Source organism: Aplidium turbinatum, chromosome 13 (assembly GCF_918807975.1).
Source record: "Aplidium turbinatum chromosome 13, kaAplTurb1.1, whole genome shotgun sequence".
NCBI classification, from domain to species: Eukaryota; Metazoa; Chordata; class Ascidiacea; order Aplousobranchia; family Polyclinidae; genus Aplidium; species Aplidium turbinatum.
The window spans coordinates 2,153,000-2,180,263 of record NC_137484.1 but is presented as its reverse complement, the minus strand read 5'-3'; the positions used below and the strand labels follow the sequence as shown (position 1 = coordinate 2,180,263).

At 38.0% G+C, this 27,264-nt stretch overlaps 1 protein-coding gene across 1 annotated transcript; it reads right to left on the bottom strand.

The window, feature by feature from the left end:
• Positions 1–26,853, bottom strand: LOC145782182 (protein MAK16 homolog B-like). Its single transcript, XM_082593951.1, has 8 exons — positions 26,732–26,853; positions 24,896–24,945; positions 12,268–12,386; positions 2,097–2,313; positions 1,172–1,226; positions 910–1,077; positions 603–662; positions 1–472 (listed from the first exon to the last, which is right to left on the bottom strand). Exons 1-8 carry the CDS (start codon positions 26,744–26,746, stop codon positions 341–343), a joined length of 816 nt encoding a protein of 271 aa, XP_082450077.1. The 5' UTR covers positions 26,747–26,853; the 3' UTR covers positions 1–340.
• Positions 26,854–27,264: the final 411 nt, after the last annotated feature.

Below are 27,264 nucleotides of genomic sequence, written 5' to 3'. Positions count from 1 at the left end.
TGAAAGACAACCCGCCAGATGTATTTAGGACCACAGCTGCAACCCGATAGAAACTTGTCTTGGTTTCCTTCTCAACAGAATTGCACGGCATAAAGTTCATTCCACTTGGTTTTGTTGTTTTAACAACAAAGCGTGATGAAAGTGGTCATCGCTGTAGCAAGTATTTTACACCCAAGCTCCCAAACCACACTTACGAGCAAGTTACACGCTGATGATTGCCGATAGGTTTCTGTGAGAATAGCGGTACATTGGGTACAAAAATATTTCCTCAGAAAAAGTGAAATTGCCTGGCAGCACTGCGCTGAACTAAAGACGTACGAGGTTTTGAGAAAAAAAAGTTTTAGTTCTTCATTTTCCTCTTAGCTTCAGTCTCAAATTCATATTCGATTTCAACTTTAGGTCTTCTTCGTTTGATAGGCACGACCTTCTCCTCTTCTTCATCGGAGCTTTCTTCAGCTTGGTCGTGAATATCCTAAAAATGACAACGTTGTAAACTTAGTACCGAGGTCATACCAAAGAGGATCACTCATCACGAAATGTCAACAACAGGTTGCCAAGCAGCTGATACTTTCTTTCAAAGCGTTGACGTCATGGACACTCACCTCAATGTCACTGGCATCCGACTCCTCGATGTCGCTCGCATCCACGAATTCTCGCTCCTCCTGTTCACAAATAAGTAAAAACCTTAAACGTCACTTATGACGTCAGCATCATGTCGGCTCGACAACTTTTAACTCAACCACATCTTATAGATGGACAATAGACATACAATCATACGACTGCGGCATTCAACATCGCGCATGGAAGGTAACCACATTGCTTGGTTCCCTCCAACGACCACATGGCGCTTGTGGGTGCGATCAAGCAGGCAGGATGCATCATTTGCAAGAGGTAACCTCAAAAACAAACCTCTGACTCTTCTTCGGATTCCTCGTCAGACTCTTCATCTTGACCCATAGCTCTGTCAAATGCAGCCACGGGGAAATTGTAGATGTCTCCATAAGTTCCTTTCTTTAACCGCTCTAACAATTCCTTCTCTATCGCAGTGTCCAACTGAGCGGCGATCAACGCCTTTTGCTGCAAGATACAAATATTGGTTTGAAGCAACAAAATATGTGGAATGTGGATACTCGGGACAGCAATCGCTACTATCTTGGGAACTTTAACAAACCTCTCGTCTAGCTTCCCGTCGCTCAACCTTACGACTGAGTGGAACCAACTCCTTCCTGAAAAACAATGACATTTCATCATTTCAATATTTATCTCGAACCCCGTCTGGGCATCCAGCCAATTAGAGAGGAGAATGAGAGGCGGATTAGAGGATGTGAAAAGAATGAGAGTAGGATGAGAGAAAGATGTGAAGTGGATGAGAGCAAAAACATCAGCGTTCGATGGTGCGACTAAGGTCAGTGGCAGATTAAAACAACATTCGCTCTTCTGTTGAAGAAACATTTTATTCATTGAATGTTGGTTAGGCGACCGACATTTTAATCACTTCCACCAACTCCGATGTCTGGATTATCATCTGTAGAGATTCCAGAAAGAATGAAAGCAGAAAGTAGCCAGCGACTTGGAGCTACGAGAATCACTAAACTTACCTCTGATAAAGGGCAGAAACCAGGCGTGTTTACTCTATTACTAATTAAGTACAGTATTTATACTCTAATAAGTGACTGTTTACTTAAGAAAAGATTGGCATCACCTGGATGAGAACAGCAAAAGACAGAATAGTGTGGAAACATACGCGGAGTCCATCTGCCAGCAGTGGCATGACTGGTTGATAATGATTACAATAAATAAAATATGTTTGGTGAAAATGGGCGCGTTTGCTTTAATAGCATTGGAATTAATCCCGAGGTCTAGAACTGACAGGAAGTCGCAAAACCCCGACCCTGGTTGTGAGGATCATGATTCACAAACCTCTTGATGTGGTCATGATTTAAGGAAACCTTTTTTGAGTATTAAAGAACTCGGGCCAGTCGAACCTGGTGGCTGTGACCAGGAAAGCATCCGTAGAGGAAATTATCACCAAGCGCAAGTTAAATCTTATCAGGTTGATGCAAAAGAAAAACATTCTCCTTGTACAAGGCACTCACTGCTTTTTCAAGGTCAATCTTCGAATTCGGATCAGGTATTGATATATTTTGGTAAATCTCTGCTTGCATTTGTGGCGAAGAAAATATGGCCAATATATTAAATTTTCATCGATTTGTTCCAGTGCTTTTTCATAGCTTCGTGACAACTTGACTCTTTCCCAGAGCTTACCCGGGAAGGCAGCTCTCTCTATCGTCTTCATGTACAAATAGCACACCCCTAAAAAAACGTTAAATACCAGTCAACTTGCCAACATAACCTATCAACAGGCGCGGATCTAGGAGTTTTTTTCGGGGGGGGGGGGGGGGGGGGGGGCAGAAAATTTGAAAATCAATTAAAAAGAAAAAAAAAGATAACACAGTTACGAACAATGATACTACGACACACGATACAGACTTGGACAGCTAAAATTTTTGTAGTCTTTCAAAATCAGATTAGAATTATAATAAGAGTAATTTAAGCTTTTACAAATTAGACTAGGATTAGAATTAGAGTTACCCAAGTTCACATATTCAAGATCTGAAATGTAATAAAGCTGCAGGAAAGGATAACATTTATCCAGAAATGCTAAACGCACTCAATGACGTAAGTGTCAAACGCATACACAATTTATGTAATGAAATTTGTATGACTGGATTTATACCTGAAGAAATGAATGAAACTGTTTTTGTCAGACTACCAAAGAAATCCAAAGTAAAGAACTGCAGTGACTTTAGAACATTAGGTTTGATCAGTCATGTACTAAAAATTTTGTTGAAAATAATTTTGTTAAGAAATCGTAAATCTATTGAGAATGAGGTTAGCATGACTCAAAGTGGATTTATGACTGGTAAAGGAACACGAGAGGGTATACTTAATTTCAGAGCAATTTGTGAGAGTTACAATGCAGTAAATAAAGATGTATATGCTGCATGTTTCATTGATTATGAGAAAGCATTTGATAGAGTTAACCATGAGAAACTGATTCATTGCTTGTCCAATATTGGTATGAATGGCAAAGACTTACGTTTTATTATCAATTTATACTGGAATCAAAAAGCATTTATTCGCTAAAGGAATTGATATCAAGCGTGGAGTACGCCAAGGATGTGTATTGTGTACTCTCTCCATAGACACCTTAAATAGAAGGACTAGTATCTGCTGGGTCATTCCATATCAACTCAGCCACTCATGTATATGGCACCTCTCAGATTTTGCTGAAAAGTTGTCATACTATACCTTAGGCTACCAAACGAAAGAATCCTAAGTTTTAGATCAATATCTCAAATGGTTTTCACATGGCGGCCATTTGAATTTCGGGCGCTACCCTCGTTTTTGACTTGGGGGGGTAGCAAATAGCAATTTCAGCCATTTTCAGAGCCCCATAACTTTTATTGTAATTGTGGTAGAAGACTAAAAATTGCTGTGCTAGTTCATCATAAACTATACTACACAATTCAATAGTAACAAACAACATCTCTTGATGCATAAGTGTTAGGTGGGTCATCAAAATCCTGTTTTTTTGCCCCGTATAAGTGATTTTTTCAATTTTCAAATGCTTCTACCACCCAAACCAATCAAAATATTTCTCTAAAACCTAATTATTTGTAATATTTGGAAACTTTTCTTCTGCCAACTTGAATTTGGGAGTTGTGGTGCCATTAACAGAGATCTTATGGGGGTCTGAAAACCCTATCAGGCAGAAATGGCCCTTTTTTACCCCTATGTTTAGAGCCCCAAATGACCGCGTGGGCATTTTATGGTCATGCTGAAATTTATACCAGACAAACACATACATTTATTCTTTCATTTCATGAAATAAAATGTTTGAGTATCAAACTCCTTCACTATAAATTTTATGTTTTTAAAATGTAACATTTTGGTCATTTTTGGCAAATAATCTCAAGTCCTTAATGTAGGTTAGAGAAAATTCAACAATGATTTATCATGAAAACAGTGAAAATAAGTAGTTACTATGCTTAGTGATCATAAACATTGGAATGCTGACACTGTTGACCATTAATTTATGTTCAAAATGATGCTTTCACCTCTTCTCACCCATGAAAAAGTACCCACCTGCAATCAATAAGCTATTATATAGAGATAAAATTGTAGGAAAATGATCTATCCGTTTTCAAAAAATAAATTGTTTTCAGTTTGCACTATAATTCTGCATTATGTAAAATGCTTAGCTCAAATCAGTATTCCAATTGTGCGGTTGTTGGAACACCACTCTCACCAAGCAGTGAACAATGCTTAGGGTCCTGTAGATGGGTCCATTTAGGAGTATTTTATTGGGTAGATTTCCAATTTGGCAAAATTTTCTATTCACCTGATTTTGTTTTTAAGATATTTATGATTTTTGATTTGTCATACTTGATCCAATGTTACAGGCTACAGCACAAAATAAAAGGGGATGCATGATCCATCTTTGTGACTCACTCTTGTTACCTCATCTAAAACAGTTTATCCCGAATCTGCACAAAGTGATCTATTTTAGCGATGGTGCAGCTTCACAATATAAAAATTATAAGAACTTCACCAACCTGTGCTATCACATTCACAAACATGACTTTGGTATCTCTGCTGAATGGCACTTTTTTGCCACTTCGCATGGGAAAAGCCCATGTGACGGAATTGGAGGCACTGTCAAGCGTTTTACAGCATGTGCAAGTCTTCCGGCCCCCAATGCAAACCATATTTTGACACCATTACAGATGCTTGAATGGGCAACAACAAACATCAAAAACATTCAGTTCTTCTTCATTAGTGCAGACGGTGTTAAAAAAAATAAAGAAGAGTATATTGTCTTCGTGTGCAGAACAAATCTGTGATGCAAAACATTTGGATGAAGAACGCTTGCTTTCAGATCAATCAAAAATCTCAAGTCTGTTCCAACCAGGAATATACATTGCCTGTATCTATAATTAGTTAATTGGAAATATTATTGAACGTTCAGATAAACATGGTGGATGTTTTCGTAAAATTCATGAAGCGTGTAAACAACATTTTGATGTGGCTGCCAGACCAAAGACAAATGCCTTGTTTGGTGCCATTCCAACATATAATTTGTTGTGTATGTGTACCAGAAACCTACGGACACAGTGCTCGAAAATACAAACTTAACCAAAAAGATTATGAAAATGTTGTGACACCACTTCCACAGTTTCTTGGACAATAGATGATATTCAAACTCAACTGAGCTGATTTGAGCTAGGCCTATGCATTTTACATAATGCAGAATTATAGTGCAAACTGAAAACAGTTTAATTTTTGAACACGACTTAATCATTTTCCTACAATTTTATCTCCACATCATAGCTTAATAGGGTGTGCCACTTTGTAACTTTTTTTTCATAACCAAGGTCTCAACCCATTTTGGGGTTCCTTTTAGGACCAAAAACTATCCCAAAAATAGATCAGAAAGAAAGAGAAGAGATCTATGTTTGTTTGCTTCTTCCTCGGTAATTATATTGAGTTGAACAAACTGCAGAGAATACATCATATCCCTATGACATGATAGCCCCTGTGATCAAAAGCATTGGTGCAGTGAGCCATGCACGATGGATGGCCAAATTACTGTGTGAGTTAAAGCTTGCTCTGTATTCTCTTCAGTTTGTTCAACTCAATACAATTACCGAGAAAGAAGCAAACGAACATAGATCTCTTTCCTTGTTTTTGATATTATTTTATGTTCCTGCATGGATAACAGCACCTGATCCATTTGATGCTCCATATAACGATATCCATCTGCTTAAAACTCTTCTTCAATTTAAGAAAAAGAATAATCTTCCAGAATCATTTTCAAAGTTCATTGCAGCAATGATAAACCGCCTTATGCAACATCTGTGGTATCTTAGTGAACCATTTGTATTTTTGGTATTGTTTTCTGCATTATCGTCTGTGCAAGAAGAAAAATGTCATAAAGCATTGCTAAATTATAAACCGGCTTCTGAATCATCGTTGAAAAACTTGGGAAAATTAGTCACACCTGCAGAAATGACAATGTCAACCAACATGAATAACTTGTTTGGACCAGATTCTTGGCTTCCCAAAAATTTTTTGGGATAGTTTTAGGTCCTAAAAGGAACCCCAAAATGGGTTGAGACCTTGGTTATAAAAAAAAAGTTACAAAGTGGCACACCCTATAGCTTATTGATTGCAGGTGGGTACTTTTTCATGGGTGAGAAGAGGTGAAAGCATCATTTTGAACATAAATTAATGGTCAACAGTGTCAGCATTCCAATGTTTATGATCACTAAGCATAGAACCTACTTATTTTCACTGTTTTCATGATAAATCATTGTTGAATTTTCTCTAACCTACATTAAGGACTTGAGATTATTTGCCAAAAATGACCAAAATGTTACATTTTAAAAACATAAAATTTATAGTGAAGGAGTTTGATACTCAAACATTTTATTTCATGAAATGAAAGAATAAATGTATGTGTTTGTCTGGTATAAATTTCAGCATGACCATAAAATGCCCACGCGGTCATTTGGGGCTCTAAACATAGGGGTAAAAAAGGGCCATTTCTGCCTGATAGGGTTTTTAGACCCCCATAAGATCTCTGTTAATGGCACCACAACTCCCAAATTCAAGTTGGCAGAAGAAAAGTTTCCAAATATTATAAATAATTAGGTTTTAGAGAAATATTTTGATTGGTTTGGGTGGTAGAAGCATTTGAAAATTGAAAAAATCACTTATACGGGGCAAAAAAACAGGATTTTGATGACCCACCTAACACTTATGCATCAAGAGATGTTGTTTGTTACTATTGAATTGTGTAGTATAGTTTATGATGAACTAGCACAGCAATTTTTAGTCTTCTACCACAATTACAATAAAAGTTATGGGGCTCTGAAAATGGCTGAAATTGCTATTCGCTACTCCCCCAAGTCAAAAACGAGGGTAGCGCCTGAAATTCAAATGGCCGCCCTAGGAAAACCGTTTGAGATATTGATCTAAAACTTAGGATTCTTTCGTTTGGTAGCCTAAGGCATAGTATGACAACTTTTCAGCAAAATCTGAGAGGTACCATATACAAGATATCTTCATATTGGCTGTTTTGATATGGAATGACCCTGCTATGCTCGGTATTTGGAACTTGGGTCCCAAATCCTAACTTGGGTCCATCTAAAATGTGGTACAAATTATTCATAAAACTTTGCTTTTGATGTCTTTTACAGGGTTTTGGGGGGCAAGGATTCCATTTTTCACACTTGTTTTGTTCTAAAATATCAATAAAAGGTCTTTTAAAGCTTACTAGTCGCAAAAATATTATAATTTTGGCAAAAATGGGTGTTTTTTTTACTTAAGTCACTGGAACAAGAATTAAATTAAATTTTACACACCTTTTCACTATCTTATATGATGAACACCTGCAAAATTTGAGTGAAATTTATTGAGAAACACGAGAGTTATAAAGCATTTAGTTTGGGGGGGTCTGCCGAGGGGGCACACTTTTTTTACTTTTGGCCATGTTTGAGGTCCTATTACTGCTTAAGTAAATTAGGTAAGAACCTAATTTTTTTACAGGTGATAGTACTTCTGCCAAATGTTGAAAAAATAACATTGTTCACATTGTCACTCTAAAAGGTCAAAGACATCCAAATGTGGCCGTTTCCAGCTCTCGGTTAAAATTTTCCAAATTTAACCTTGCCAAGACCCTATTTTTGATTGGTTTTGGCTGACATTTAGTAGAAATGTTGTTTACAGGATTCTCTATGAACTGAAAAAATTTCAGTACAAAATATTAAAGGGGTTGGGAGGTATTTAATGTGAAACATGGGTGGAAATGACAAAAAGCAAAAAAGAGGTCCTTTTAATATCCCGGTTACCCATGACCCCAGTAAAAACTTACACTGAAATGTCATAGATCATAGCATGCAGGCCCTCGACTGCGAGCCCAACACGCTAACCACTCGGCCACTGCTGTCTTCAAGAAATAACTCAATTGGAAAAAAAATTAATATGAAAATTAACGCTAAAAAGACTAAATCAATGATAATCTCAAAATCACTAGACCAGTGGTTCCCAACCTTTTTGACCTTGCGGCACCCTATCAAAGAGATAAATAGTTTGCAGCACCCTGGCAAAACTGGATCAATTTTATGAGGTTTCTGTATTTCAAATAACTGTATGAAATGACACAGAATGAGTTGTACAGTAGCCTATAGTGTGCATAAATAAATGTATTTATTTAAAAGTCAGTGTGAAATTTGGGCTTGACTTCTTGCACAAAGCCCCTTAATATCTGGGGGCACATTCGATAAAGCCACCCGCATTTCTTCCTCGACTATAAGCAGTCGTTCTCGTTTTTTTAGTTTTTATGTTCGTTAATACGGAAAATCCACTTTCACGTAGGTATGACGTGGAAAACTGCAGCAAGCAAAATTAGCTTTCTTTCCAAAGCAAGGATATTCATTTTGAATTTTTATCCAGAACTCGTCGAGAGGCATCTGCTTATGCATCAGCTTAAAATTTTCATTGTTACGAATGTCAATTAATTCTTCTTCTTCTTTAAGATTCAAAACAATATGAGAGTCCAATAAAAATGGATTTCTTGATTTCTTCGCAAAATAAAATCATGAAACCTGGCAATAATGATGAGTTTCAAACCTTTTTATGGGAAGAACAGCAACGAGTCAAAATATCCTTCACGCTGTTTTTCCTGGGCGAGAAAACAAAGCCATACCACAGATTATGGGCCGCAGTATTGCAATATCTCAATTATCTCGCGGCACCCTTGAGCATGGAAATTGGCACCCCAGGGTGCCGCGGCACCCCGGTTGGGAACCACTGCACTAGACACTCCAGTACGGTACTCCAAATTATAATTCTAATTGACAATGAAAATATACAAAAAGTTAAATATTTTTCTTATCTTGGACATTTAATAACTGAAGATGGGAGGTGTGAACATGAAATTCTAAGACGGATAGAAATTGGAAATTGCAAGAACTATATTTGGAAAAATGAAAAATGTTTTAATCAATCGAAGTTTAAATTTATCAATTCGTCAAAAAATATTAAAATGCTATGTCTGGTCAACCCTTCTACACAACTCTGAAACTTGGACAGTGTCACAAAAAAATGGAAAAACGGATCGATACCTTCGAGCTCTGGACATACAGGCAAATGTTAAAAATTTTATGGAAACAAAGGATCACTAACGATGAAGTATTATCCAAATTTAATTCAAGCAAAATTCTCTTACAAACAGTCAAAAGAAGAAAATTCAGTTCAGTTCAGTTGTTTTTTTATTTCTGACCATCATATCAAAACAATACACATCAACATAGCAAAGGTCAAGAAAAAGGTAGAAGCGACAAAACGCGAACGTTAAAACGTGCTTGTGATCGAAGTAAGTTATTGAGTTGAAAAAAAATTTGGCACGGTCGCAACACCTTCAGAAAAATTTAAGATATAAAGGGAAAATAAAAAATGTTACAAAACAAATAAACATATATAGGCTATAACTTTATTAGCCTACATAACTTTAGCTGATATATTGAAGATTTGTATGGACAGTTGCTATGAAGATCGGCCATGGTGCGTTATCAAGAGTGCTGATGGTCGTAAGGCTATCAATCGGTAAGGCTATCAAGAGTGCTGATGGTCGTAGCAAAGAGCAAAATTAAAGTATTTTGGACACACAATAAGGCAAAACTCGTTACAAAGATCTTTAATAGAAGGGAAGATAAACGTTAAAAGAAGCAAAGGCAGACCAAGAATGATTTGGACATCAAACATCACTGAATGGACAAAATTAGGTTATGAAAATGCAGTACGAACAGCTCATGGTCGAGAACAATGCGCCATTGTATCCAACCCTCAATACGAGGAAGGAACGTAATGATGATGATGGCACATATACTTTTTTAGTTGGATAAAAACGCCAATGTGGCAACTCGGGATCAAAGTGTCATTCCACCATCACAGCGCCAAAACTACTTACGTCATAATATACATTGTAATGTCAGAGAATTGATGAATTAATCGAATTTTTCACGACTTTGCTGCTCAAGAAATGAAATGACACTTTGATCTTGATCGTTTTATTGCATTTTCTTTGTATAACGTCGATAAGAGTGCAGTATCCTTCCATTTTCCAAAAAATACTGTTGGACAAACTAAAGTTTTCAGCAAAACTGGAGATTGGATAAGAATTACAACTGGAGCAAACAAGTTTTTACCGAATTAGATTAGAATTACCGACATTTCGCTCTAATTTATCAAATTAGACAATTAAAATTATCCAGTTGTCCAAGCCAGTACGATATGATACAAAATAGCCATTAAAACAGCCATTTTCATCAATTGTTAATGTTTAAAAATAGATTTAGCTTGAACAAAAATTGCTAAGCATGCAAAGTAAACTTGAAATCTGGTTTAAAAGACCAATTGGATATTTGTATGTTTACAGGCATAATATAGCCTAGATGGCAATTGATTGAAATTATAATGAAGACTAAAAACTATAAAACAGCCATTCAAGGTTTCAGATTGTTTTAACTGACGTCATTTGGTTCAGCGTTGGTTTCAGCTGAATCAGCTCCAACAAATGTTGCTATTAAAATGTATTTGAAGTTGTATGAAAGAAAATAAGGGAGTCTGATCAATGAATAATTTCAACCATAATAATAACAAAAAATTATTCCCCCCCCCCCGGGATAAGTTAAGTCCACTGTGGGACTAATATCAGCTGTTTAGAAGCATATCAAACCATTTGATGCAGAAACATACAATTTCAACAATTGCTCAAAAAATTGCCCCCCCCCCCCCCATAAATCCGCGCCTGCCTATCAACATACTGTATCATGACAGGAAAGGCGAATATTTTACTAGACATATTGAACAAGTAGATGATACATCAACGAAGAACATTCTACGGCACGCGTAATCCTGAAATTGGTGCACGACTTCGACGCAATCAACCCACATGACGCCACTCGTACCGGTATGTCATCAACCCGAATGACACCATCGGTATGCCACCAACCCGAATGCACTGATGTACCGACTTCTTACCTGAGGAGAGTGACTGTTCGATGTTTTGTCATGATGCTTGATGTTGATTTGGTGACATCTAGAGATGTTCAAAAACGCTCTTTTAATCTTCGATGTTTTACTAATAGTTTCCAGTTTTTCACCAGACCATCTTCTCCACCACAAGATCTCTGCCTTCCCAAACGGGCACCCCCGCCGACTGAAATCAAGACACCCATTCGTGCCAGCCGCTCGGCTTCTGATCAACGAAGCTGATGAACAAGACATCTCTGCGGCTACTTGGGCGGACCATAAATGGAATTCTGAATGGAGGTCAAGCACCACCAGACTCCATTCATTTATCCCCGACGCAGACACACGCCCCATCGGCCTGACACTACAGAGACAGGCATGGGTGCGCCTCAATCGTCTCCGTATGGGCGTCGGGCTTTTCCGCTCAACCATGCACCAATTGGGAATGGCTTCTTCCTCCTCCTGTGAATGTGGTGCAGAGGAACAGACCGCAGACCACATCATCAATGACTGTACCATCTTCAAGCCACCTAACGGAGTGGAAGGTCTGCGCGTCATGGATGATGAAACTAAAGACTGGCTGCTCTCTAGCAGCCTTCCAGTGTAGTACGGGAACATCGTGAATCTGGGGTGGTAAAAGGATAGACCTTCGGCCCCAGAAGCTCAGACGACGACGACCAGACCTCATTTTGTCCAAATAAAGTGAAGACCTCGCCCAGAAACAGCTCTTTTTTTCGGGAACTACCAGCTATTTGCAAATCTTTCATTTTTTGATTTCATATTTTCTGATGAAGCGGAACCATCAAGCACGCATGTCTCTACAATCATACATGTCCAATTGTCCATGCACGTTTGCTGAATTTAGTGGAGAAAAGTCCTTTTGTACCTGTTGTAGTCCAGTATCCTGCTGCTGTTGATAAGGTATCAAAGTGCAAGGTTAATCGCGGGAAGAGAGATTAGGAACCACAACCCGCGCCATTCAGGTAACGAGGCAATACACACCGTGTCATTAGGATAAGAAGTCATTAGATCACGGTGCGTGATAGCACAGTGCACACTGATGATACGGTTCAAAAGCCGAGGTTACAGAAACAACAATTGATTTTTGATAGTCTGTTGGCGGTAAAAAATAGTGTCTGCTAAGAACTGGACAAACAATAAATGTACCTTTATCTTCTCGGACGGTAGCATACTGACTGTTGATAAGCGGGCAGGCTCTCTTTGTGCACAAGCCGGTCACATTATATTCGTTCCGGCAGAACCTTTGTGTCTCAGAGATCCGTGCTCTGCAAAATTAACAATGCATAAAGTGACGTCAACTTGTTGCCGGGAAGGAACGACCTCTGTCTCCGGCGGGAGTATGCTAGCCATGTGTAGCTGCTGAGGTGTACCCCAAGCAAATGTACCACTGTGAAAGAGATTAATCACATAAAGTCTCAGGGAAAAAGCCTCAACAAGTAAAAACAGTTCTTAATTGAGCATTTCATATGTAATATGTCGGAATGGCCCGTTTCGGTGAGTCCGATCCCTTAACAGGGGATTTTTTCAATTTTTTTTTTAATTATCGGGTACCGTAGCCTAATTATCACTGCCGTTTTAGGGTTAGGGGTTAGAGGTTACGAACTCACCAAATTGGACTCACCGAATAGTCGGTACACGACAACTGGGCGAGACAAAGTGGGCGATGCCACCTTGGGCGAGACCAGGTGGGCGACGAGTCAAGTGGGCGACGAGCCAAGTGGGCGACAGTCAAACTGGGCGACAGCCAAAGTGGGCGACGTGTCAAGTGGACGACGGCCAAAGTGGGCGACGGCAGCGAAAGTTTAGCCCGTCGGAACGGTGGTGACATATATAATTTATGTAGTTACTTTGTGGCGTCACGGTTTATCGTGAAGCTTAAGAAAATAAAGTCATATTTTCTGTTTTAGATCATAAAATATGACTTTTTATTTTTACTTTAAAATGCAATGATTGAACCCTAGTAAGTTCCTAAATGCAGTTCAAACAGCTCCTGTAGACATTGAAACTTGATAATTTGTGGAAGAGAGGCGATGGGAGTTTCACGATGTAAATTTGCATTGTGACATCATCTTGACACATTATTTTGCAACACACAAACCAGTCTCTGAATATTATAAACACTTGCGTTAGGTCACTAGGTCAGCCAGTGCTGAGATCTTAACTACTAAGTAGCTGGTTACGTGCATTAGACATTTGAATTTTGGCAGTGATTTTCAAGCGAAACCGAAGTTTTTTGTTAGTTGTTGGAGTGTGTTATTGTTCAAAATAGGCCTACATGTAAAAACTTACATACGAATCATCAACTACGGAGATTAGCATAAATTTGATGCTCTAAAAATAAAGTCATATTTTTCAATTTTTAGGTCATAAAAAAATTGCCCTAGTGAATAGTAATGACTTATTAACGTAACAATGACTGTTGACTTAACAAAGCAGACCAACAAACAATTTTTTAAAAGTTGTTTAGATTTTTCATTGCATTATTTTATATTGATTCAACGTCTTTGTTTGCGTCTTTACAACGTCTTTACAACGTCTTTACAACGTTTAAACATAAGATTATGGTCTGGGATTACAGACATTTGTCTTTGTTTTGATCGCATGTGTCTGTCCCACAATCATTCGATTGGTGACCTATATATATGTAGGCCACGACATTCTGGAGAAGCGTGCTCACAAATTGAAATGACCTGAATACTTCGTATAAAACATGCAAGGCAAGTCGTAGTTGTCATCACAATCGATTAGACATTTCAATTTTTGTAGTGATTTTCAAGCGAAACCGAAGTTTTATGTTAGTTGTTCGAGTGTGTTACTGTTCAAAATAGGCCTACATGTAAAAACTTACATACGATTTATTAACTACGGAGATTAGCATAAATTTGATGCTCTAAAGATAAAGTCATATTTTTCAATTTTTAGGTCATAAAAAATGGCCCTAGTAAGAACTGTCAGTCAGTCACAATGTGTTCTGTAAACTGCTGATGCGGCTACGCAGCGTCTAGACTAGAACATTCGGATTAAAAAATATCAGTTGACAGTTCGTACCGAAGTATTTTTGTGACTTGTTTGTTAAAGTAACCGGTAGCTCAGTATCGTTCGAAACTCGAAAGACGCTTTCGATTGTGATGACAACTACGACTTGCCTTGCATGTTTTATATGAAGTATTTCAATTTGTGAGCACCTTCTTCAGAATGTCGTGGCCTACATATATATAGGTCACCAATCGAATGATTGTGGGACAGACGCATGCGATCAAAACAAAGACAAATGTCTGTAATCCCAGACCATAATCTTATGTTTAAACGTTGTAAAGACGTTGTAAAGACGTTGTAAAGACGCAAACAAAGACGTTGAATCAATATAAAATAATGCAATGAAAAATCTAAACAACTTTTAAAAAATTGTTTGTTGGTCTGCTTTGTTAAGTCAACAGTCATTGTTACGTTAATAAGTCATTACTATTCACTAGGGCAATTTTTTTATGACCTAAAAATTGAAAAATATGACTTTATTTTTAGAGCATCAAATTTATGCTAATCTCCGTAGTTAATGAATCGTGTGTAAGTTTTTACATGTAGGCCTATTTTGAACAATAACACACTCGAACTAACAAAAAACTTCGGTTTCGCTTGAAAATCACTGCCAAAATTCAAATGTCTAATGCACGTAACCAGCTACTTAGTAGTTAAGATCTCAGCACTGGCTGACCTAGTGACCTAACGCAAGTGTTTATAATATTCAGAGACTGGTTTGTGTGTTGCAAAATAATGTGTCAAGATGATGTCACAATGCAAATTAACATCAAACAGCAAGCGCTATTACAGCATGCTTCGTGAAACTCCCATCCCCTCTCTTCCACAAATTATCAAATTTCAATGTCTACAGGAGCTGTTTGAACTGCATTTAGGAACTTACTAGGGTTCAATCATTGCATTTTAAAGTAAAAATAAAAAGTCATCTTTTATGATCTAAAACAGAAAATATGACTTTATTCTCTTAAGCTTCATGATAAACCGTGACGCCACAAAGCAACTACATAAATTATATATGTCACCACCGTTCCGACGGGCTAAACTTTCGCTGCCGTCGCCCACTTTGGCCGTCGTCCACTTGGCACGTCGCCCACTTTGGCCGTCGCCCAGTTTGGCAGTCGCCCACCTTGGCCGTCGCCCACTTGACTCGTCGCCCACCTGGTCTCGCCCAAGGTGGCATCGCCCATTTTGTCTCGCCCAGTTGTTGTGTACCGCCGAATAGTAGCAGACCCGTAATATGTGTATGTATACTTGTTAAGCATGAATCATTACCACGGTCCACACATTAGTGGCAAATCTGGCAATTGCTTCCTTAAAACGTAATAAATTAACCTGTAGACCAACTACTTTTTTATGAGTTGTATGAAAGTGTCTCTCCAGCCAAAGTTACCAGCATGACCACCACTGCCTACTGTGATATCAATGATTATAAGATAAGTTAGGTTAATTGCCTTCCTAAGCTATAAAGCAATTGTTGCTAGATATTGCTGTAGCCTATACCCATGATTCCCGCAAGATATCAGCTAATTTACATGTACCTCACTGAAATACTGGGTCTGCTACTATTCGGCGAGTCCGATTCGGAGAGTCCGATTCGACTAGTCCGATTCGGCGAGAACCCTTTTCGGCGAGTGCCCTTTTCGGCGAGTGCCCTATTCGGCAAGGTTTTGAAATTTTTGAAAGGAAATTATCGGGTACCGTAGCCTAATTATAATTGCCGTTTTTACATCGTTTTAACGTCGCTAAACGTTGAAATCGTGCAGAAAGGAATAAAAAGAAAATGTTTGAACTATTAAATTAAAATTCGTCATGTCAGTTCGGTTGTTTTTATTTCCAGACCATCATATGAAAAACAATACACGTCAACATAGCAAAGGTAGAAGCGACAAAACGCGAACGTTAAAACGTGCTTGAATTCGTCATGTCAGTTCAGTTGTTTTTCTTTCTGATCATGATATCGAAAACAATACACGTCAACATAGCAAAGGTGTAGAAAAAGGTAGAAGCGACAAAACGCGAACGTTAAAACGTGCTTGTGACCGAAGTAAGTTATTGAGTTGAAAGAAATTTGGCAAGGTCGCAACACTTTCAGAAAAATTTAAGATATGAAGGAAAAATAAAACAAAGAAAATGTTACAAAAAAAAAAAAAAAAAAGATCATGTTTATGTCTATAAGTTAGTACTTTTAAATAGTTAAAATGATTAGTTTGGACCAACAAATGTGTGGCCTACAGCTTGGATTGAAAGGAAATTATCGGGTACCGTAGCCTAGTTATCCCGACCAGCAAAAAATTGTTCCAAGAACACAGTTCATTTTACATTGTAGTAACAGAATGAAAAGGCTAAACAAATGTGTGGCCTATCGTGTTAACGTCGCTAAACGTTGAAATCGTGTAGAAAAGGGAGCTTTTGCTGACTAGGATACTTTGAAACTGAGAAACATTCACAGAAGCCCTACGATTTGTTCCAAGAACCCATTTAGCATAACATTTCATTTGTACATTGATTCAACGTCTGAATACATTATCTTAAAAATGCAACGTATCGTAGGGCTTCTGTGAATGTTTCTCAGTTTCAACGTATCCTAGTCAGCAAAAGCACCCTTTTCTACACGATTTCAACGTTTATCGACGTTAAAACGATAGGCCACACATTTGGTTAGCCTTTTCATTCTGTTACTACAATGTAAAAATGAACTGTTAGGCTAACTGGGTTCTTGGAACAAATTTTTGCTCGTCGGTATAACTAGGCTACGGTAGCCTACCCGATAATTTCCTTTCAATCTAAGCTGTAGGAGTGTAGGTCACACATTTGTTGATCCAAACTAATCATTTTAACCATAGGCGCCTAAGCCGTGGGGGCCAGGCCCCCACGCATATTTCCGTGTGGGAGCAACTTTTTATGCGGCATTGATACATAAAACAATAAATGAACTAGCGATCGGCAGCAGGAAAACATTTTTAAATACAAACCGCAACAGCTTCGCAGTAAATAATCACTAGAACGAGTAGCGATGCTACAATCCCACCCCAGACAAAAAAATCTGTCATTTTTACGTTGATTTAACGTCTGCAGACGTTGAATCAATGTAAAAATGACTGATTTTGCTGCCTGTGACATAGCAAAAATCTACCATTTTGCGTCGATTCAATGTCATCAGATGTTGAATGCACCCAAAAACAACATAATTTGCTACGTTGACGCAGCGTGCGTTTAACTTAATGCGCTTGCAAACAGCCTCCTGTCGCTTTCGAAAGTCGAAACCTCTGCAGAGAATTGTCGCGGCAGTGAATCGGTTGCTGTGAAAATGAACTTGAAGTCTCGGCCCGAGGTTACCACTAACCAACGTAACAAGGGCTGGGACAAACCGCACTGCCCACAGTAAGACAAGCGGCATAATCAACACAACAACGGACTCGTGCAAACTGCATGGCGCACACACGTCCGTTGCCATAGAAACCCGATCAAAGGCGGGGAATATGCGCATCTTTTGTTTCATCTGCAGCACGAAAACGGGCGTATCACAGCGAATTGAAACTTGATCAGCCATAAGTTGCGATATTGTAGTGAAAAGGGAGCAATGTCAAGTCGAAAACTTACCGTAATCAAACGTCTCTCTGTAACTATTTTTCAAGGGCTGTTTACGGATGTCAGCAACTTTTAAATTTATTAATTTAGGTGACGTGCTGTTGAATTGATGTAAACATGAATGATTTTGCTTTCAACAGGTATATTTTCAAGCATATGACCAAGTTATGATGATGATGACCAAGTTAGTATTTTCATTCCATTTACAGTATACCTTTTAGTAAACCTTTTCGTCTCTTGTTTCATGCTAATAAATCTAGTTCGTTGCTAAACTTTATGTTGTGCTTAGCTTAAAGAGTCGCAGTCCATCAACCGCTAGCCAACGCAGACGCATAGCATGTGTTTTGGTCGAGCTTTGTTTATAATAATTAAGGGTAGGTCGAACGTAGCGATAACTCCGAGTGTGGCAATAAAAGCAATCCTAGTGTGACGACATAATTACGTCATCCATCTGCGTGACATTTCGCTGAATTTACGTTGCTGCTGATGAAACACGCTTTCGGCCCCACGGCCAAAAAAATAGTTGGGCGCCTATGATTTTAACTATTCAAAAGTACTAACTTACAGACGTAAACATTATTTTTTTTGTAACATTTTCTTTGCTTTATTTTTCCTTCATATCTTAAATTTTTTTGAAGGTGATGCAACCTTGCCAAATTTCTTTCAACTCAATAACTTACTTCGGTCACAAGCACGTTTTAACGTTCGCGTTTTGTCGCTTCTACCTTTTTCTACACCTTTGCTATGTTGACGTGAATTGTCGCTTCTACCTTTGCTATGTTGACGTGTATTGTTTTTTATATGATGGTCAGAAATAAAAACAACTGAACTGACATGACGAATTTTAATTTAATTAATAGTTCAAACATTTTATTTTTATTCCTTTCTGCACGATTTCAACGTTTAGCGACATTAAAACGATGTAAAAACGGCAATTGCAATTAGGCTACGGTACCCGATAATTTCCTTTTAAAAATTTCAAAAACTCGCCGAATAGGGCACTCGCCGAAAAGGGCTCTCGCCGAAAAGGGCTCTCGCCGAATCGGACTAGTCGAATCGGACTCGCCGAATCGGACTCGCCGAAACGGGCCATTCCGGAAATACTAACTGTCTCATTTGCATGGGTATGGGAAGGTAAGCACAAAATATGTCTACATAAATCATTTCTATAAATTCTCTAACTAAACAGAAGCTGTCACTTGATTTTAAAGAAATCACCGAATCGGTTTTCTCCAAAATAGACTGTTTATTTGGTTTTGTTTGTCGTATCCAGGCTTACACCCGGTGGTTGAAGATTTAGATTAAGTGGACGGGAAGGCAAGGAAGCCAATCGTCGTGTCCACCTTCAGGCATGCTTTTAAGTGACCTGCCACAGACACAGACGCATGCTCTTGAGCAGTGTCGAACCGGCACCCTTTCAATTGCCGTTCCAGTGTTCTCACCACCCGGTTATGCAGCCGGCTACAAAAGGCTGTCTCCGAATGGGAATTTATCGAATCGGATGCTCCTTAACGTTTCATATCCCAAAAAACTACATTACCACTTATAGTGTTGGGCGATATATCGAATTTTCGATACGATATCTTTTCAATATCGATATTTATTTCAATATCGTTCGATATTTTAACCATTACAGCCCTAACTCGTAACTGCAAACCCCTACAAAAACGTTGCCGAAGCCAAACGGCAAAAGTTGAAATTGCCTCGGCAATTGCTGTGAACGTTTATTACGAAAAAAATTGTACCAAAACATGTGAAACGAGAAGCGAAAAATATACTAGAGTAGTCTATCACGACCGCAGTGTTTAATTTGTTGTGATGTACCGGTAATAATACCAAAAGTAGCGATAAAGCGAACAACGCGATATGCACGCTGTTACTGTAATTCACGTTGAATAACTCACGGAGAGGAAAAGTAAGTTAAAATTGGGTTGATTTAACGTTCGAGTCACACAAATCGATTTAATTTTCCCGGCGGGTTATATTGCGTAACAACAATGCCCAACAACAAATTTGCGTTTGTTTTACATTAATTCGACATCTAACGACGTTGAATTATCATAAACACTGGCGCCGACTTACGGGGTGGCCACGGTAACGGGTTACGGGGTGGCCACTCGGGGTGGCAGCCACGATATTCATTTAGGGCCTAAATGAATATCTATTTTCAAATTTCATTAAAAAAATGCAATTTTTGAAACTTATTGAGTTTTATTTAAAAAGTGCACTTAGTAAAGTCACAGCAGTTTTAACGTTCTGCAAATTTGCATGTTAACATGATTCTATTCGAGGAAAGCTACACTCCCTGCCAATTCCCATAAATAAAAGCAACCTTTTTCAATTACTTAAGATTTTGCATTTTTTGTTTGAGAATTATTAAAATAAAGTTCAACCAGCCTCATGTTTAAAAATTTTATTTTTAAACATGAGGATTATTTTGACATTTTTATTTTGACATTTTTAAACATGACGATTTTGCATTTTGGATTATTTTCCGACTTCAATTGGAGTGTACTGTCATCTACTTCATGCTTTAATTTCTGCTTTGTTATCTACTTCATGCAGTAATATTGCGTGGCAAACTGTGAGGAGGGAATGTATTGGTCTGACATAGGAGTTGCTTGTTACATCATAAAAAAATTACGAAACGTCGTACTGTAAAAGTCGGGTCTGCTACTATTCGGTGAGTCCAATTCGGTGAGTCCGATTCGGTGAGTCTGATTCGGTGAGTTCCTAACCTCTAACCCCTAACCCTAAACCCCTAACCCTAAAATGGCAATGATAATTATACTACGGTACCCAATAATTTAAAAAAAAAATTGAAAAAATCCCCCGTTAAGGGATCGGACTCACCGAATCGGACTCACCGAATCAGACTCACCGAATCGGACTCACCGAAACGGGCCATTCCGGTAAAAGTCTGAGGCGGGAATTTATTGGTCTGACAAAGGAGTTGCTTGTTACACCATAGAAAAAATTACGAAAAGTCGTCCAGTTAAAGTTTTCGCCGACATTCCAGTTTTATTCAGCTTAAAGATGCCATCGAAACGCGTTCAAATTGCAGCCCTCCATTGAGTCATTTTTTGTTGCGTCTAGTCAGGATTTCAGCCAGCATGAAAGTGACCAAAGCCTGAACGAAACGAAAGTGTGCCACTGCTAAAAAGCGTTAGCACGATCACGATCAGGGAGGTGGAAGAACCGAGCACGATAATCGTTATTGAAGGGAGAAGCTATCAAAAATCGTGGGAGAGTGAATTCCCGTGGCTAGAATACGATAGATGCAAAGATAGAGCATTCTGTCCGATTTGCAACTATGTCGCAACTGCTTGATCTATTTGCAAGCAATGAAACAATTTCATTAATGCTTCCAAACATGGTCTGCATTGTGAAAATATACCTTGCCTTTGAAAATATACTGAAAATATATCGTTGCCTTAATGCCTTCCACCACCTGCGAGGCGGAGCGATCGTTTAGTGCACTCAGGCGCATAAAAAGCTACTTGCGATCTACCATGACGCAACAGCGATTGAACCACGTCCTAATTTTAAATGTTCATCAAGCTGAAGCTTCACGGTTACAACTTGACCAGTTGATTAACAGTTGGATTGACAGAGCTGCTGTTCGCAAAAATACTTTTGCCAAATGTTAAGTGTCAGAGCAGCAACGTAACAATACAATTCACGACATACCTCCTGTGCTTTGTTTTAAAATTGCTTTGTAAATTATCGAGCTACAAATCAGGTGTGAAAGACAGTTGCATCTACGAAACACGCTTAGTAAAGATCAAACAAAAACATGCAGTTTGAAAGTTTTTAGGTTGCCATATTGTGCTATCCGCCACCCCGTGCAAAAATAAAAGTCGGCGCCTATGATCATAAAATAACGTTAATTGCTCAACCAAGTACCGGTAACAAATTAATAGCTCCCTGCGTGAAGATTGCCTCCATTTACGTATGCACTAGCATAATTTCGGCACAATTGGGATACTGCCAACACCACAAAGTCTGTTTGATGAAGAACTAGCTGTCAGAATCGGAATCATCAGATGCTGTATCGGAGGATGAAGTCGTTGTGTCATTACTGGAATCAGACACATCAAGAGGCTCATCGCTTGGCTGTAAATCTACACTGTCTTCGCCGTTCGCAATGAAGCGTCCACGTTTTGCCGCTTTCGTGCTTTGATACCCATCCGCACGCCTCTTTCGCAGAGCTCCATCAGGGTGTTGACTAAGGATCAAATCTATGGCTGTGGCATAACGACTGGGAGGAATGTCTAACCCTAACCTTACAAGCGCTTGTTTGGCCTCGGCATTTTTATTGCCAACGCTAATGCGTCATTCATGCATCTGCGTCGGCAATCACCTCGGCAATTGACGGCAGAGGCATTCCATTATAATTCAACAAATTTTAGAAAGAAATGTAACCACTAAGTTTCAAAAGGTGTTGGTTTTGATATATTTTGTTGTGTTCAAAATTTGAACTTGGGCAAAAAAAAAAATTTTGAAAATCGGACAAGTGGTTTTTGAGATATTGCGTTTTGAAATTTTGTTGCTGTCACTAGGTGGCGCTGTTGATGTTCCCAATGCTTTTTGATTTTAGGACTATATTTGGGGTAGAAAGTTGGTTGAAGTGTCTATTCCATCATTTTTCATAATGCAGAATTCAAAAATGGTCTCAATTTTAGTCTAAAGGCATTAGCTAAGGAGTTTAAAAAATTTGGGGGACCAAATGTCAACCCTCAAATTGTCATGTGGGTAACAAGTTATCCCAAAAAAAAATTCTGTTCTTGAAAGTTTCTTGCATATACTTCATGATAGTATAATATTTTTTTATGAGACTTTTGTCCTTTTTGCACAATGCAACCTTATATCAAAGCATAGGCGCCGACTTTTCAAAAAACCTTGGGGGGCGAGAAAGGTGATGACGTCATAACTGTAACGCTATTTTACTCAATTAAAATAGTCTTTGATTAAGCTTAGTGTCTTGTTTATATTGACAAATAGGTCACAAACCGAATTCATTAGAACCGCTGCTTGAAACGATTAGTTTTATGCATGCAGACGCAGTACGCCTAGTCGTAAACATTTTGATGTTGTTAGCTCGTAATTGGAACAATTGGAAAACAAGACGATTCGTTTCCGTTTCGTGCGAGTGAGTAACAACGATCAAGACAGTGAAGTTATCGAAATAAAATAAATCTCAAGCAGAGTGAAAACCCGCTATCAGTTATATTAACCTCGTTTCGCTAATTACTTACTTTCAAAGCGTTGACAACGGCGAAATGTTTTCTCTTCTGTTTTTTATCGAAAGTCTTTGTAGTCTTTTATTGAATACAGTAGGCTATATACTCGAGTAAAGGTCGAGATGTTTGCAAGTGCTTTTCACTTCAAAAATGCAAGTTCAACTAACACGTGGACATGCTGTTGTCTCCAGCTCGGCAGTTTTCAAAATGAACGCACTAAAAATCATTGTCGACGTAGATTACGGAGTGTGAAATCGCGTCGGCCTAAGTAAAACTTTTGAATACGTTTATTTGCAGTGATTCAAACTTAATTTTCAAATTCAATGATTTCTTGTCAATTCTAAACTTTATGCACTTGTTGAGCAATATGCAAAGCTCACGAGACAAAACAGAAAGAGCTGTTTTAAGAGATCATTTTTTTATTTTTGCGTGTAGGATATAATCGTTCTTATACGTAACATTCCATAATCGTTAAAGTCGATGTCAAACCTGAGCGGCCGCATAAAACAATGATGCCAGGTTAGCTAGGTGATAATAGCGGTAAGAGACGTCGTTAATGCAGGCAATATCTGCGACCAAGACCATTAAACACCTTTTCTTTTATCGGTTTTCGATTTAATTCTCACACATTGCGAAAAAAACAATGCGTTCTGTTGAATCATAATTGTCTCACAGCGGGAAGACCTCGTTGAAAATAGCGCGTCTAATTTAGCTGGTTTACTGTCCAGCAGCGTAAGTTACTTTGCCATCTACTTTGAAATTTCCATACCATATGAGAAAGCCATGCCATTAGCTGTTGTTTTGCGGGCAAGAGCAACGTAGGCTTTTCTTGCTTTCGGCATTCTTTAAGTCCGTTTACATTATCTAAATCTCTTTCGCAAACTTTTTATATTTAAAACACCACTTGGAATCACCATTTTTGTTGCCCCTCCACCATAAATTTACGGAGGGCGCCGCCCCCGGCCCCCCCGGAAGTCGGCGCGTATGTATCAAAGATCTATTAATGCAATATTTGAATGATGCTTGCTTATGACGACACAATAACAAATTACAGATTTCCTCAAAAAACTTTTTTTCATAGTGAAAATTGCCCGGAAAAACAAAATTTGACTGCAATTTTGAAACAAGGGCTGGTTTTCCTGAGCAATTTTCACTATGAAAAACGTTTTTTGGGAAAATCTGTAATTTGTTATTGTGACATCATAAGCACGCATCATTCAAATATTGCATTAATAGATCATATAACTTCTCATGCAAGTCTTTGATAAAAGGTTGCATTGTGCAAAAAGGACAAAAGTCTCATAAATAAACAGTACCTATATTATCATGAAGTATACGCAAGAAACTTTAAAGAACAAAAAAAAATTTTGGGATATCTTGTTACCCACATGACAATTTGGGGGTTGGCATTTGGTTCCCCAATTTTTTTTAAATGCCACACAACTCCTTAGCTAATTCTTGTAGACTAAAAGTGACATCAATTTTGAATTCTGCCTTATGAAAAATGGTGGAATAGACACTTCAACCGACTTTCTACCTCAAATATAACCCTAAAATCAAAAAACATTGGGAACATCAACAGCGCCACCTAGTGACAGCCACAAAACTTCAGAACGCGATATCTCGAAAACCGCTTAAGTCCGATTTTGAAAATTTTTTTTTGCCGAGATGCATTTTTCGCATACTATGACATATGCTTTAGTCATCAAAATTGAAGACTTAGTGGTTATTTGGATTTGTTCAATTATAATGGAATGCCTCGGCAGTAATTTCGAAGACTGAGAAACTCTTTTCTTAATTAGAACTAAAATATCGAAAAGTATCGAAATATCGAGTATTTTTTCAAATATCGTATCGTTTTGTTTTTTTCAATATCGCCCAACACTAAACACTTGTCTTATACTCACTTCAGTTTATAAGCACAGTTCTTTTTGTCTCCAATGATATCCCACATCACCTATAATAATATAATATCCAGATGAGTACAAATTATTTGTCACAACTGAATAATCAATCATATCTGTACACAAATAACCTACGGTTTAAAGCATGGGATTTCAAAAATATCAAAAAAATAAAAATTTACAAGAAGTTTATACGCTAAGTCGGAAACACGACTAAACTGTTTTAGCAAAAAGTTTATTTTAACATACAAATAATATTAATGGTGTTGCAAGCAGCCAAGCACAGTAGTGTTTTTCACCTTACATAGAAAATTACATAACAAACACAGTGGTAAAAACAAATAGAATACTGCCAAAGAAAACCATAAAACGATAAACAAAAACCAAGAAGTATACCTTAGGAGCATAATATATTATATACTACCTAAGGCAGTGATTCTTAAACTGGGGGGCGCGCCCCCCTTGGGGGGCGTGTGAGGCTCACAAGGGGGGCACAAGAAATTGAAAAATTCTGCGTGAATTATGACTAAACATGTCTTCACAACTACGCTAGACAGTCGATTGTTGAAGATGAAACTTTATTTTACAGTAGTACCAGTGTTTGTAGAGCGTGTTGTTGTCTTATCTCGCATTCTTTGTGATGTTTTAGATGTTGCTAAATATTTCTGCTACGCCATAACTCTCGTAACACAACGGTTTTCTGACACAGCAGCCTCGAGCTCTATTTGTAATAATAATGGCAATGACTGACTGAGAAGTGATAGCGGCTAAAAGGGCAGCAGTATCCCCGACTCTATAACAGTAGGCTACCATGGGTAAACTTTTTTAAAATTTTAGCATTGATTTAATTAGGTTTATTTTTAATTAATCAATTCTATTGACATAAAATGAGTGGAAAAAAAAGAAAGTATGACAAAGATTATCTGAATTTTGACTTAATAGATGGTTGTAATAAGTTGTACCTAAGTTGTACCACAATGCGTCATACGTTTTCAAAATCTGAGCAACGACGGTTTGAGACCAACTCATTCGCTCGCAGCGTCATCTTGAAAAAAAAAACACTTTGACCTCCAAAGTAAACTTTTAGCTTTTTTCCATTGCAAGAAAGACTCTTTTAAAAAAATTAAGCTTTTGCCAATCATCGTCGGAAGTTGTAGAAGCGTCTTTCGGAATTGCTCACATATTAGCTCGGGAGAAGAAATGCCACAGACAATTTACAAGAGGAATTTTTGGAGCTAAAATGAACTTTTACTGAAAGGGATGACTTTGAAGCAATGCCACTAACTGAGTTCTGGGTGAAATATGTAGACATTTACAAGAGTGTGGGTGCTGTGGCTAATGGCTATACGCACACTTCTTCCATTTCCATCCACTTGTGCGGAAATGTTTTTTCAGCTCCCGTAAACACAAAGACAAAATCTAGACACAAACTTGACTGTGAAGCCAATCTGAGATGTGCATTATCTGCTACTTAATCATTGAATTAAACAATTGGTAACCAAAAAACAGTTACATCCTTTGCATTAATCCAACATACCTGGAAACAATTGCTGTTCTGCGTATTTTGATTTTGAAACAAGGTGGGGCACGAATTTTGTTAAAATTGTAAAAGGGAGGCGTGTCTCAAAAAGTTTAAGAACCATTGACCTAAGGTATATATATACATAATATTGTACAAAGCACAGCACTGCAAGACATATTGCAACTACACGCCGGCAAAACAAAAAAGTGCACAAAAAAACAAATACATATAATACACATCGCTCCCATTAGTAGCAAATTACCTACACACACCTCGGTGCTTACATCAAAGTATTGTTATAATGTAAAATATCTTACATCATCGTGCTGCATTTTCTTGATGATACCCAGCAGTGAAACAGAAGTCAATGTCTTAAATTTAAAACTATTTACAGTAAATCTGCTGACCAAAGAGACCTTCCTTATATTATACAGTGGTTGAAGCTAAAAAAATACAGCAAAAACTGTGGAGTGATAATGGCATTTCAACAACGATAGACTAGATTTAGCTAATGGACACATTTATTACAGGCAAAAAAGAGAAAAATAGTGATAAGGACTGGTCAATTTTTGTAGTATGAAGGTAAACCACCACAAAAGCATAGTGATCTATATTCTATATACACAAGCCTTGACACTTGACAGCATGCAAACTGGAGGCCTGACTGAAGGCCAATGTAATTTCAATTTTAAAAGCTAAGCTAAATTTACTTTATTAGCTTTATTATTTATTATAGTTAAGCTTTATTATGTACTATAGTTAGCTTACACATCTGTAGCGCACCCAGCATGGGGCTAAGGGGCTCAAGCCCCCCCCAAACCCACCACCAAAAATGAAGCTTTTGTATGTT